At 36.1% G+C, this 14469-nt stretch overlaps 1 protein-coding gene across 1 annotated transcript in view; it reads left to right on the forward strand.

Annotated features, from left to right (window-relative positions):
• The first annotated feature begins 3702 nt into the window (after positions 1-3702).
• LOC134662045 (uncharacterized) overlaps positions 3703-14469 on the forward strand; it is a 40023-nt gene continuing 29256 nt past the window's right edge. The window contains exons 1-2 of the mRNA XM_063518310.1: positions 3703-3821; positions 11242-11484. Coding sequence (XP_063374380.1) covers positions 3765-3821; positions 11242-11484 — 300 coding nt within the window. The 5' untranslated portion in view covers positions 3703-3764. The remainder of the gene's footprint in view (positions 3822-11241; positions 11485-14469) is intronic.

The raw sequence follows: 14469 nt of genomic DNA on the forward strand, positions 1-14469 counted from the left end.
GTCTATTTTGGCGTTATTTAATTTTTTGTTGTGTTCTATGTGTATTAAAGTTACTTTGGAGCTAAATATTTTTAAATTTCTTTCACTCTTTGGTGCAGTTTTTTTTAATTGTTTCAAAAAACACCCCCTAGTCTCACAATGAAACATATTTATGTAGTAAACAATGAAACATGATGTTCACTGAACACCAGTATTAGTACACAATGAAACAAACTCATTGTTTTTTTAATTAATTAAAGACTATGTGCGAAATTTGTGAAACTAAAATACCATGAAAACTGATAATAATTTGTCTATCATATGACAAAATATAAGATACTTAACTTTAGAAATGGCTGAGATAGGATAGTTTATATGTTGAATGTTTCATTGATGGCAAGGTTAAGGTCACATGTCTAACATTGAAACAGTCGTTTATAAACACTATGTTGCAAGAAAGTGTATGATATCAAGCATGGAGATGCTTAAAACCCTCCCGCGTCCACCTAGTTGGCAATCATGCTCCGTGGACATAAAAGGCGCCTTTCTCGCAGCATGCCGTAAGCGCCGACCAGATTTTCGATTCACAATGAAACTTAGGTGTGCGTACAATAAAACAAGTCTTTCGCTTTTAGATATTTCAGCAATCTTATAACGATTCCATATTTTGGAAACCTTTTAAATAACAAATTTCAGCCTACCACTATTTTCTCCTTTCCTTTCTCATTAATTGATTGAAAGGATGTATGTATTAATGTAACTTATTTATTACAACGTTTCAATGTTTATTAAGGATGTTTCATGGTAGACTATATATATTACATCTGTTTCACTGTAAAAATTAGAGTGTTTCATTGAAAACATGCACAAGTACACAATGAAACAAAACTCATTTTTCAAAAAAAGCTTTATAATACAGAAACTGTTAAAAATAAGTAGAAACCAAGAACGCCATATGATAGCCAAATAAATTGTTTATCTTCGTACGAAATATCACACTCATAACTTTAAAAACACCAGAGATAGGAAGGCTTAAACTTTTAGTGTTTCATTGATCAACAACTAAACTAACCCTACTCTAAAAAAGGGGCCCACTGATTAACAGTCCGCCGGACGGTATCGGCCTGTCAGTTGTTCGAAACTGTCAAAATTTTGTTTTAACTGACAGGCCGATACCGTCCAGTCCAGCGGATTGAACAAATCAGTGGGCCCCTTAAGAACAAAACAAATTACTTTCTATGAAAATATTACGATTTGTCTTTTTCAAGTAGACACACTACTATCACTACACCTAATAAAAATAAGTCCCCCGCCGCATCTGTCTGTTTGTGTGTTTGTATGTATAATACTCAAAAGCTACTGAATGGATTTTCATGCGGTTTTCAACTATCGATAGTGTGATTCTTGAGGATGGTTTCTGTATAATTTGTTAACTCGTGCGGAGCCGAGACGGGTCGCTCTAGTTTAAACTATAAACCGATACGGACACTGGAGGCTCTGCTAATTTTTTTCCGTCGTATATGACATATATTTCGGTTTATATCTAACTATCTAGTTCAGCTCACAGCTCGTGAAGTGGGGCCCCGTTCAATATATCATTGTTATTAAACTTCAAGATATTTTTAACAAAAGAGTAATCGATGGGTTCAATCAAAAACAAAATTGCGCAGTTTAGAAAAAAAACAGATTAGGTACAGTCCCCATCAAATATCGGAGCGGCCAAGGCGCTCACAATAACTGAACACGCCTCTATTCTCAAGGAGTTAAAGCGCGTGTTCAGATATTATGAACACCTTGGCCGCGCCGATGTATCTGATGGCGACTGTACCTATCCGTCCATCTATTTGTCTGTCTGTCTAAACGATTCTTGTAACTATTTATTGTTTGCAATTTATATATTGTCTACTTTTAGAAATGAAACGGTTAGGTGTTATATAAGACAAAATAGATCATAATAATTTATTTCAGCAACTGCAGACTAACGTATTGTTCAAATTTGTTTTTACTGTTATCGCCTAGTCCTAGTACCATCATCATTGTAAACTGACAATTTATAATCCTTATACCAATGGCATAAGGTTCACCTGTGGTTAGTTAAATTGTTGCTGGACATAGTGTTGTTTTGGTTGACTCAAGTTCTTTTGATCTTCTGCTTTAAGACTCGGCTCAGTTTTTCAGAATAGAATAATGAAGTCGAAACATTAGTTTTCTTTTTTCAAATTGCTAGAGACCCGTGACTTTTGTAGAGACTGGTATCGTTTTCAGAGAATTCTAATTTTTTTACAATAAGTATATTTCAAAAAGCAATGAATAATTTTATTAAAGATGAAAACAAGTAACAAACAACAAAAACCCTTAAAATAAAAAATTATAACTAAAATTAAAAACTAAGCCTAAACTATAAATAAAAAATTTGGCCTAAATCGCCACCTATATTGGCAGCGTGCCCAGAAGGCTGGCAGCATTACCACGTTGTATGGCAATGCTGATCCGCTATTTCAAAATGCATTCTTCTTGTAAAATTTACTGGCCGGGTATATACCTACATCATACAATAACGCCTATTTTTTTACGGTTTTTAGATAAAACCTATAATACTCGTAATTGTTGACAGAGTCTATATTCAGAGGCTCGAGTTCTTTTGAGTTGCGCTTGAAAAAGAACCAATGAAGGACTCGACTCGGGACTCAAAATAGTTATTTTCGATACAAGTGCGAAAAAGAGGAAATTCGAAACGTGTGGCGATAAATTAAAACACGACCGAAGGAGTGTTTTAAATCGACACGAGTTGCGAATTACCTATTCGCACATGTATCGAACAACGTTTTACAGTACATATGGCACTTTAAAGTTTCGACATACGCACGAAAAGTGCTATTTTACGCACTAGTGCGGAAAAGTAGCCCCATATGTACTGTAAAAACTTTCATAAGCGCCGAGTCTCATAATGAGTCGAGTTTTTCAAATTTAGACTCGAGTTACTAGCAACACTAACTGGCATGGAAACAAGTCGTCGGTCATGCTGGATAACTTCCTTGCGTCATACATATGCATCACCGGTACTTCAGGGTGCTCCTATATAACAATGGATCATAATATATAACGGAGAATGGCTGAATAAATAACACTACTATTCAAACGGTTTTTTTTTTTACCTTTGGTGGTGAACAAACATAGTGCCCGCAAACTATGGACGGTCGCAACCGCAACCCTTGAGGCACCTTGAGGTGTCACATGTGTCCCTTTACAAACATGTACAATAGTTAATATCAAACGATATTTCGTACATTAGTTCCAAAAACTCATTGGTACGAGCCAGGGTTTGAACCCGCGACCTCCGAATTGAAAGTCGCACGCTCTTACCGCTATGCCACCACCAGCGCTTTTTTTACAAATTAGGTACCTACATCAAATTGTGTAAAAATATTTTCAATAAGTTAATATCCATCCAGAGAGGAAAATAAGGGAAACGTTTGTATGTAAAACCGCGCGGTTTCGAGGCGCTTTCGTCTTAAGTATTTCATTTAATTTTTCATTTATTTTATGCAATAACCGCCAGCAGTATAAGAATTATCACGCACTACTTTTCGATTAGCGTTTGTCTAAAATCGATTATCTATCATCTCGACAGCGGCTCCTCGGCTGGAATCGAACAGCGTCTTAGCCATAACACTAATGAAAATATTCAAAACCGGTGATTTCACAGTTCCTCTTATCCCTGACGTCAGCGCACGTCATGGTTCAGGTGCCAGCGCGCGCGCATCGCACGCTGCAGTCAGTGCATTATGGCCGCGCGCGCCGTTCTCGCGCTTGCCGCGCTCGCTGTACTCGCGACTGCGCAGGTTTGTCACGTTCTTTAGCGGTTCACGGGAAAACTATCAATAATAAAAATACAGTTAATATAGAAAGAAATAAAAGTGATATTTAGCCTTTAAAGAAAATTAAGTAGTGTTTTTAGCTGGCAGATTTTTTTTTCAAATGTTTACTAACCAAGAGCAATGAAAATGGATATTTTTTATGAAAAATCATTCAAAAAATTACACGTTTGGATAGCATTTGATCGTATTAAAATAAAAGATAATTTTCCCGTGGACTTTATAATTATGCAATTTCAGTAAGTAGTACAAAAGCCTTAAAATATTGTTGTGAAATGTAAAGTTAATGTTTATTTTGAATGGTGTGTTAATGAGTTATTTTTTTAAGTTGGCGTAAGTTTTTCATAGAATATAAAAAGTTTTAAATCGAAATGTGTAGAAACTGCGTACGGTTCACTAATAATACATACTAAACTTTTAAAATACGTACAGGAATATCAACTCGAATTTTTGAGTAAAGCGATAACTGTTATAATGTAGTAACTATACTCTAAATAATAGTAAGTATGGATACACCTATAGGAAACTAGTAAAAATAATAGGGAGAGAGGAAAGAACATGTTTCAGACTGTTAAATCTTTGCATATATGCATTTCCAACCAGCGAGATTTTTTTAAAGTACTTATACCTGCCTAATAATCAGGAAACCATTAAGATTTGGTACTTACCTTTCATTCTGGTTTTATTTTGTGATATTAGATAAGTATGATACCTATCATCTTCCCGTGTAATTTTCAATAAGTAATATCTCAACAATATTAATTAATAAAATGTGTTTATTAGTGCATACAAACTTAATATATTAAGATACTTATATATTTATTTTAAGATTAGTTTTATGTATTTTTAGATTTAGTTTTTAAGTTTTGTAGGTTAGTTATTTAATTATGTATTAATAAAATTAAATTTTTAATGTCAGATTACATTTACACTAATAGGTTATAGTTAATGCTAAATCTTGTAGGAGACGGGGCTGCCCGAACATTATAAGTACATACATATGTATATCAGTCAGATAAAACCAACATTTTGTACAAACACACCGTTCGTTCATTATAAATTTTATTTGTACACAAATTATGTAACTCTGCGATTCTTCATCTTTCAATAAATAATTCAAACTATTTTGTATGAAAACAAAGATAAGTCAGGTATTTTATCAGCGCATAATGCGGTCGTTATCTAGTGTTTGTTTATTTTATAAAACACATGTGCTCTTGACACCTTTTTACAAACGGGAATCTATTCGTCAGGGACAAAGTCACATGCCGATCATATTAAACACCATTTCGTAGTAAAAACACATTATATATTTAAAAAGAAACTTTTCAATATACCTCATTACACTTAAACCGCTGATCGGATTTAGTTTTAAATATTGGTACCTATAGAGATATTTTGAGTCCCGGGAAAGGACATAGGATAGTTTTTATCCCCGAAAATGAAGGGTGTGAAAAGGGGGGTGGAAGTTTATATGGGGAATGAATACTATACCAAACGTGATTTAGAACCTAAACTTAAACAGTTATTAATCTCAATGTCGCCGAAGCTGAACCGAATATTCATTCACATTTGACTGTATTCATAAAATTCCCAAAACTCCAAATATCAAGACCACGAGTCAATCAATATACGCAGAATCTCCGACAGTCACATTACAAGTTCTATTGATTACATTTCCTTGTTCGGCAACTATTCATGTTCGCGTAGGTCATGTTCACTTACGATGTTAGGTCACTTATTAATTCTTATCAGCGGTAAGTGATAGCAGTTTATCACTGACAAGCAAATATGCTGATAGTTTATCTGATCATGTTTGACCTCTAGACATTTCGTTGCGGCTTCTTTTGCTTGGCAACATACTAAAGAGACTTCGTATACGATTTTCTTTATTAATGATATTATATTTTGCGAAAAAGGACAAGGTTTTATGTTAAGTAAGGCCGCCTCCACCTGGACCTACTAAAGCAAGAAGACCCAAAAGCGCTGACTGGATATTGCGAGTGATAACATGCGATTCAGCTAACAAGATACCCATTTCAAAGTTTATACCGTTTTATTGCTACCTATGCATTGATGTATAATATCTAAGGACGGGCTAATGGGGCACTAAAATCGTACTAGTTCAGCGGTGTTACTCACGAATTCCAGCCAATCGTGCAGTCTAACGCGACTGGTTGCGACCAATAGCGCGCGTAATGCGAAGCGAACTCGCAACCAATCGCGCGCGTGATGCGAACTCATCAACCAATCGCGTTGTAGCGGTTTCACACCGCTGTACTGGCCCCTGTCACACCTCATTTTTATTGCCCGTAAAGCCAGTCCCTAGATATACATATATGTCAATGTACCTATGACAATCTATTAATTGTAATATATTACATGTACCTAATATTATATGCGCCTAGAGATATTGTACAAGGATAAAAATAGCCATTGCATTATAGTTTTGGTATTATATTTCACGTATTATTACTGCAGTCGACATCGTAATCCACCGTACAAGGTCATTTAACACAGTCCGGCATTGCATTTTATGACGTAACAACACATAACATTTACGATTTACTATATTACCATCCTGTAACCAAAAACCAAGCAAAATTAACATCTACGGCGAGGGCATAAGAGTGTTTAAATGTTTTTGGAACGGCAAAATAAATTAGCAAACAATTGCATCTAAGTGACACATTCTTTAAATATTAGTCACAGTAAGGATGTATCATAGTGAAAACAAAAGATTTTCTCATTTTACATGAAAATGGTAGAGAGATTCCAATGAGGTGACCTTCAGGTGAATAGGATTTCTTGATAATACTTCAGTTTACTTAGTATGTTACTGTTTGATGATTCACTGTTATGAAATGTTAATAAAATACGTTAAATGTGATAAATGCTGAATTAATGGTTTATTTTATAGCTACGATGTTGACAGATGATGTCATTATTTATTATTTATATTAAGCCTACATGTCCCAATGCTTGGCAAAGGCATCCCTCGTACTTAAGTACATAGGTACAAGTTAATTCACGTTAAGGTTAAATTTCATTAAAAGAAACGTCCTTATAAACAGTAGTTATTTGGCAGTAACTGGTAATCTACGCAAGTACAGTCAGCAGCAGAAATTGCTAAGCGGGCGAGGTGTTCAAAATTACCTTGACGCGCTTATTCTCATAACAATAAAGTCGCGTCAAGATCATTTTGAACACCTCGCCCGCTTAGAAACTATTGCTGCCGACTGTACATACTCTCAGTGCACGAAATCCTTTGAGTTAGCTAGTTAAAAATATAGCAGATGACTTCAGATAATCCAATCCTAAGCTTTGACTGAATACAGTAGAACCCGCTTAATACGATCACGTTTAATACGATTTCCCGCATAATACGCCATTTTACGCCGGTCCCTGCAACTTTAGGCCTGTTTTCATACATTTTTTCATGGTTAATACGACTCGCGTCCCGCTTAATACGCCATCTAAATGTTACCAACTTACGTATGAGAGTGAAAAAAATGGGGACTAACCATGCCGTTGGTACTAATATTACGCAAGGGGACGCGATTCTGGCGACACCTCCACTTGTCCAGATGTTTGTAGCCCAAGCGATCAGCTAATTGGTCCGCTCATCAATTCTGTGCATTCGGAAGTTGAGGAAATGGGAGGGTGTGCGCCGCGCCCGGCCGTCGCAACGCATCACGCCCGGAACCAGTATTGGCTGTTTTCTTAAAGTTAACTGTTACGCACCATCTGCACGTTTGTGTTATTGACATAACCGTCGTATTGTTATGCAATACACCATTACCTAAAATTTGTTTATGTGTTTATTACCTACCTTAAAGTTTTTTGTTTTGGCTAATATCTTTTGTCGGGTCCTTAGCGGCCTGAGAATGCCGTCTCCTTGACCGCCTAATATTGATTTATAATCTTTGTTGTGTTCTCCATTCTAAATAAACAAATTACATGAAATAATACTAAAAAAAATTTCACGTTTAATACGATTTCCCGTTTAAGACGCTTTTTTGCTAGGTCCCTTCAGAATCGTCTTAAGCGGGTTTTACTGTATTATGAACATACAGTAAACATTTCTTAATTTGCGAGTGGTTTTACGACAAATGTATTTAATCTCCTTATTTTCTTTCGGCATTCATCAAGGATCGATTTAAATAAAGAGAAGATTATGTTTTACCAATGGCTAGAGCATTAAGATTAGGTATCGATAACCTAGAGTGGGCTTTTCAACCCTAGCTTTCAAACAAGTTCTAATCCTACATTATAAGCACTTGCAGGATTATGGCTGTAAAATAGCAGAGACATTGCTACTACATACCGACCGTGGGAAAGAATGCAGGCTTTTTAATTTGCCGATATTAAACATACGAACGTACGCTGTTAATGATATCATCCCTATTTTCAATTTATTAACCTACTATAGCAACTACGGGGAGTAGCATATACGCTTATACCTAGAATCTAGACTTCTAGAGTCATATACCTACCTAGTTGTGCCGTGTAATGAATGAATCGATTTTCATAAATAAGGTTTCAAAACTTGTAGATTTTTTGTGGCCTGGGCATATATGGGTTCCATTTGTAGACGGCTTAAAATTGGAGGAATACTTATTAAAAAGTTCCCAAGTCAGTTTTTCAAAACTTTTACATTAATATTTCACTTGGGATAGTTTACATGACTTACGTTTAATGATGTTCTTACTGTTCCTAATGGTGTTTCTATTCTACAGGCTTAATAGCTGCACAGATTTTTAAAATTTATGCTATCGTTAAAAAAAAACAGTTTTTCATTCAGTTTTTCGTCGTTAATGGTCAATTAACAAATGAATAACTACCTACAACTCTACATCTATCTTGAAAAGTTAATATTAATATTTCGTTTTTTTTAGCATTAGAAAAAAGGTAAACAATCTTGACAAGTCTTTTTATTGAAAATGCTTTTTAAATATCAGTAAATATTACTTATGAAAGCAAAATATTGTGAATGATCGTAAGTATATGATTTGTAATTGTCACATATTTGCCGTGACTTATTTTTCAAAAATTTTATACTAAAAATATACTTATTAATAAAAAGACACTTCAAGATCGCGTAATCGCGATTTTTTAGCATTAGAATGAGATTTCTAATGCTAAAAAATCGAAATAAGTACATATAGTAACAACTAGAATGGAATTCACAACAAGCTTCAAAGCTATTCTCAGAACAACAACGGAAATATTCTAACAGTAATGGTTGTAGTCGTTGTAGTAGTATCTAAACTATTCTAATTCTAAACAATGCAATCTGATCGCTTCCGTCGGGTTTGTTTGGCTTAGAGCGCTATTAGACCAGCCAGTGCCCTGTTTATCAAAAGCTTTGTACCTATCTTGTAATACAAGTGGAAGTCCCTTTCTAACAAAAGCTGTCAAAAAGTGACATCCGCTTGTATTACAAGTTACAATCTTTTGATAAACAGGGCACAGACGTCTCTAGTTGTAGCCGCTGTGATATTATCTTAAATTCGATTACACGAGAGCGTCTTTTTGGCAGTCATGCGACTTTAACCTAAATGTTTAACTTGTCTTCGCTAGGGACCAACTAGGAAACAAGATACATTTTCGCACTAGATCATAAAACGTACCTAAATACATGAATGAAGCCATACTTTTTAATGCTTCCTTCATTACGTCATCAAAATAATAGTTCCCGAACTAGGTGCGTAGCCAACGTGCAATCGTTAACGCTCCGTAGCGAACGAAATGAAACTGTCGCTGTCGCACTAGTGAGAAAGAGTTATAGAGAGAGATGACTACGATACGTTACGGAGCGTTAACGATTGTAACGTTGGCTACGCGTGTTGACGACCTTTGTAACAAGGCTACTTCAAAACCAGCACTCGAAGTGCAACTTTAAAACGCATAAAACATGTACGGGGGTGACTGTTTTGAGTTTATCACCTGTAGCATTATGTTATTGTTGTTTTACTGCTGTGAAATAAACAATGTGCCGTGAAAATGTGTAATAACGTGTCTAGCAAACTGTAAGTAATCGTTGTGGTTTTGATGGCAGTGCTATGTGTTATGTGTAGTCTATTTGCACATAATTGCACTTCCTTCCTCGCACGTCTTAACTGCAGTGTTATTAGTATGTGTAGTCTATTTGCACATCATTGCACTTCCTCCCTCGCACAGCTAAACTATCGTCCGCGGTATTTACGGACCGATACGACCTTCAAACTTTCAAGAAAAGAGCGTATTCCCATCCTAAACGCCGACAACGACTTTGCAACCCTTCTGGTGTTAAGGGTGTTCAAGAGCAATGGTAATAGCTTACTATTAGATGATTTGTCTGCTCGTTTGCGTACTATGTCATAAAAACTTGTTTTTTTTTATTGACGCGTGCTCAAAAACGTAAAATATGTACCTGCTAATTTCATTTTTAATCAGATTTTTTGTTTGATGTAAAGACGTTGAAGAAGAAAGAATTGTCTCACAATTTCTGTCTAGTCTTATATTTGTCTGACGCCTATAAGTTTAAGTTCTCTCTGAGGCCCTTTTCAATAAAACTTAAAGTTTGAATTACTTATTTTAAAATAGAATCTTACCAAATGTCATCAAACAAAATATTATGTGCAACATCATAGAGATGTCGTTGTCTCTTAAACAAAAGGTTTAGTTACGGTACTAATTTAAAAGCTAATAGGAGTAATAGGTAAAAGTAACATGAAACGATGTTTTGATGTGTGTGAACGCCCGAGCGCTGAATCTCAACTAGTTAGATTATACCAAAGCGTTAATTTGCTTATTTTCTGCATTCCAATCTACTATACATAAACCTTGGTATTTCTAGAGCCTTGATATTTTTAAAACCTAGCAATGAAACGTACGCATGACGTCACAGAATATAAAAATAGAATTTACGGCAGCCATTAAAATTAAAAAGTTTGTGCTAATATTATGCGAAATTTTAGCTGGGCAAGTTTTAATTTGTTTTTACAGTATTTTTTTAATCTAAGGACATTGACGAAATAAATGGAAAAAGGATACGAACCAAACGTACAGTAAGCTACAGAGATGACTGATCCGTCCTGCACAGAAACTAGTTTCAGGGGGATCAGTTATATCTACATGATGTACATTATTAACTTTGTAGAACAGAAGGGAAAACTAAGGGCCACCTGCGCGTTCAAGGGTTGGCCAACTAACTTAACTGTTTATACAGGGTTAAACAATACTGTATAAAAGGTTAACTCCGAGTTAGTTGGCTAACCCTTAAGGGTCTTCCCCCTTATATGTAGATAAGTTGTAAATTGTGGCACTCGTTAACCCTTTCAACACCAAGAACCCATAAAAACAAATGACTGAACGATTTACTAATTTTCACCTCTCTTTCCAGCCAACATACGTGTACGTCCGAGAAGACCCAAACGTCAATGACGTTGACGATGTCGAAGTCGACGTCGAGCAACGTCAAACGACGCAGCTTCGTGACGAACTTCGCTCCGCCAGGGAAGATGCTCTGCTGCTGTACACGGAATATTCGGCGAAGGTTGGAAAGGATATGAAGACTTTTATCAAGGAGATGGTGGACTTGAAGGAAGAGACGAAGAAAGGGGTGGAAGAGACGCTGAGGAACGCTGTAAGTGTTTTTGAGTGTTTGCTTTTTATCGTAACTATTGGCGGTTGATATGACAGAAAACTAAACTAGTTGCATTAGTGTATACTTCTTAGGTTTGGTCTAGATTGTGAGCAAATGAAAAAAGAATGCTCATATTTCTGGACGTTTTGCCCTTCGGGCATCTGAAGCAACCTAACGAACCTTAAGTATCCTAGGTACCCTAAAACAAAACTTGACGCCTGATTTTACGTTCGGCCTCCGACATATGTATATAATTACCTACGCACATACGCTCACAAAACAATTAACACGTGAAAGCAACTACACTCTGTCGCTGGTTCCTTTCTGTTTTCATTATCTTCTGTTTAGTATTTACGAGTATTAACACACATTTTATTTACATGCCACTGGGTTAGAAATGTTAGAATGCATTATACTCCTAGAGGATGTTGTTACAATTTAAACATCCGAGATCGGAAGATTTGGGAGATAAATGACGGTCTTCTAGTGTCCGACTAGGCTAACTTTGCACCGATTTGAACAGACCAAAGTGAGGGAGTGTCGTAATTATAAACGTATATTTTCATATTAATTTGACTTTCATGAAACTGGTGAATTCTCAGTATAACTTGAGACTCCGGTGCCGATAAACATTGGAAAAAATCGCACGCTTTCGGGAAATTTTGGTAGCTCAGTTGGTGAAAATCAATTGAACCGGTGTTCCAAATGGTCTCAAGTTCGAGTCTTAGCTGAAGCGGTGAATTACTTCATATTCCTTTAATAAAAAATGTAGTAGGTACCTATCGCTTTGGCTAAGCTCGTACAAATGAGTTTTTCGAAACTTATGTACGAAATATCATTTGATATTTATTATTTACCAGTCGCCTTTCGGTGAAGGAAAACATAGTGAGGAAACCGGACTCATCCCAATAAGGCCTAATTTCCCCTCTGGGGTGGAAAGTTAGATGGCAGTCACTTTCGTAAAATATAATACCCACGCCAATTCCTGGGATTAGTTGCCAAGCGGACACCAGGCTCCCATGAGCCGTGGCAAAATGCCGGGACAACGCGAAGATGATGATGTAGCCCTTATCGCTGGCCTAGCCAAGCTGACAATTGCTATCGCTTCGACAACGAAACGCTTTGTATCTCTCTATAACTCTTCCATATTAGTGCGACAATGACAGTTACGTTTCGATCGCTACGGAGCGTAAGCGATTGGCACGTTGGCTACGCGGCCTGCTTGATGATAAAAAAACCGGCCAAGTGCGAGTCGGACTCGCGCACGTAGGGTTCCGCACCATCAACAAAAAATAGAGCAAAAAAATCGTGTTTGTTGTATGGGAGCCCCCCTTAAATATTTATTTAATTTTATTTTTAGTATTTGTTGTTATAGCGGCAACAGAGGTACATCATTTGTGAAAATGTCAACTGTCTAGCTATTGCGGTTCATGAGATACAGCCTGGTGACAGACGGACGGACGGACAGCGAAGTCTTAGTAATAGGGAACCCTAAAAATTGTTTAGTCCTAGCTAGAACTAAAACAAAAACATAGCTTACCTACCGCAGCGCGGCCTATAGAGATATAATATATCTTCAGCATTCTATTGCAACTGAGATAAAGCGATGCATACTAAATCCGATATAGCGTTCTTGTGGATAATCTACAATTAGGTCATCGGTACAAGCTCTAAACGTGGACTATGCTCTACAGCACTTGCTTTAGGCATGTGTGCACATTCCTTCAAAATTACGATGAATGTAGCTAAACAAGCGTTTCCACATTATGCGATCGGCTCTAACGTTACTTAAAGTTTGTTTTAAAGTAATTAGAGAATTTACGAACGAACTTATTAATGGTATTCGTAGTGGTACAATTGGTAGTGTTTGTAGTTTAAACAAACACTACCGAGAGTTAACTCTTCGGCATTTTTGCGAGGTAGATAAGGAGGCAAGGTGTTATAGTTTGTCAAAGGACTGTCTCATTTCAAACATAGACAGAGATAATCATACTATCTTTGTCTTACACTAGTACTAGTACCCAATAGAAAAGGATAAGTATAGTTTTCCTGGTTCTTACCTTCTTACTGACTGACAATTTGGTTTGACCAACTATAAGTATTATTTTTCCTGGAATCTTGTTCTAACACTTTGTTGTGCTTACAAATCGAAATAATGTAAATGTAAATACGTAATTCAATAAATAAATTAAAATAATATATATTGGTGAGTTTCGAAATTTATTAATGATGCAATTAAATCTATATATATAAATGCAAGTGTCCTGACTGACTGACTGACTGACTGACTGATTCATCAACGCAGAGCCGAAACTACAAAAGCTAGAAAGTTGAAATTTGCACACTAGGTTGCATTTATAAAGTGTACAAGAGATAAGAAGCGATTTTGAAAAATTCAACCCCTAAGGGGGTTAAAAAGGGGATGAAAGGTTGTATGGGGTTCAAGTTTTATTTTAAGCTAGGAATTTGAAACTTTGTAAAAATGTATTATATTAAAAAACAAGAAAAGTAATTTCAGCGTTTTCGAAAATTCATCCCCCAAGGTGGTGAAAAAGGGGTTGAAAGTTTGTATGGAGATCAAATATTTTTGTGAGTGTGGGACTTGAAACATTGTATATGGGTATATTATTATAAGACAGGAAAAGTAATTTCAGAGTTTTTAAAAATTCATCCCTTAACAGGGTTAAAAAGGGGTTGAAAGTTTGAATCCATTACAAATGCTTTGAAACTTCTTAGAAAGGCATAATAGCCGATTACAAAAAAAAGTAATTGCGACGTTTTAGGTAATTCAACCCCTAACCCCCTTAGGGGTTGAATTAAAAAAGGGGATGAAACTTTGTCTTGGGGTGCAAATTTTATTTTAAGCTAGGACCTTGAAACTTCGCAAAAAGGTATTAAATTAAAAAACAACAAAACTAATTTCAGCGTTTTTAAACATTCATCCCCCGAGGTGGTGAAAAAGGGGTTGAAAGTTTGTACGGAGAT

This window comes from Cydia amplana, chromosome 2 (assembly GCF_948474715.1).
Source record: "Cydia amplana chromosome 2, ilCydAmpl1.1, whole genome shotgun sequence".
Lineage (NCBI taxonomy): Eukaryota > Metazoa > Arthropoda > Insecta > Lepidoptera > Tortricidae > Cydia > Cydia amplana.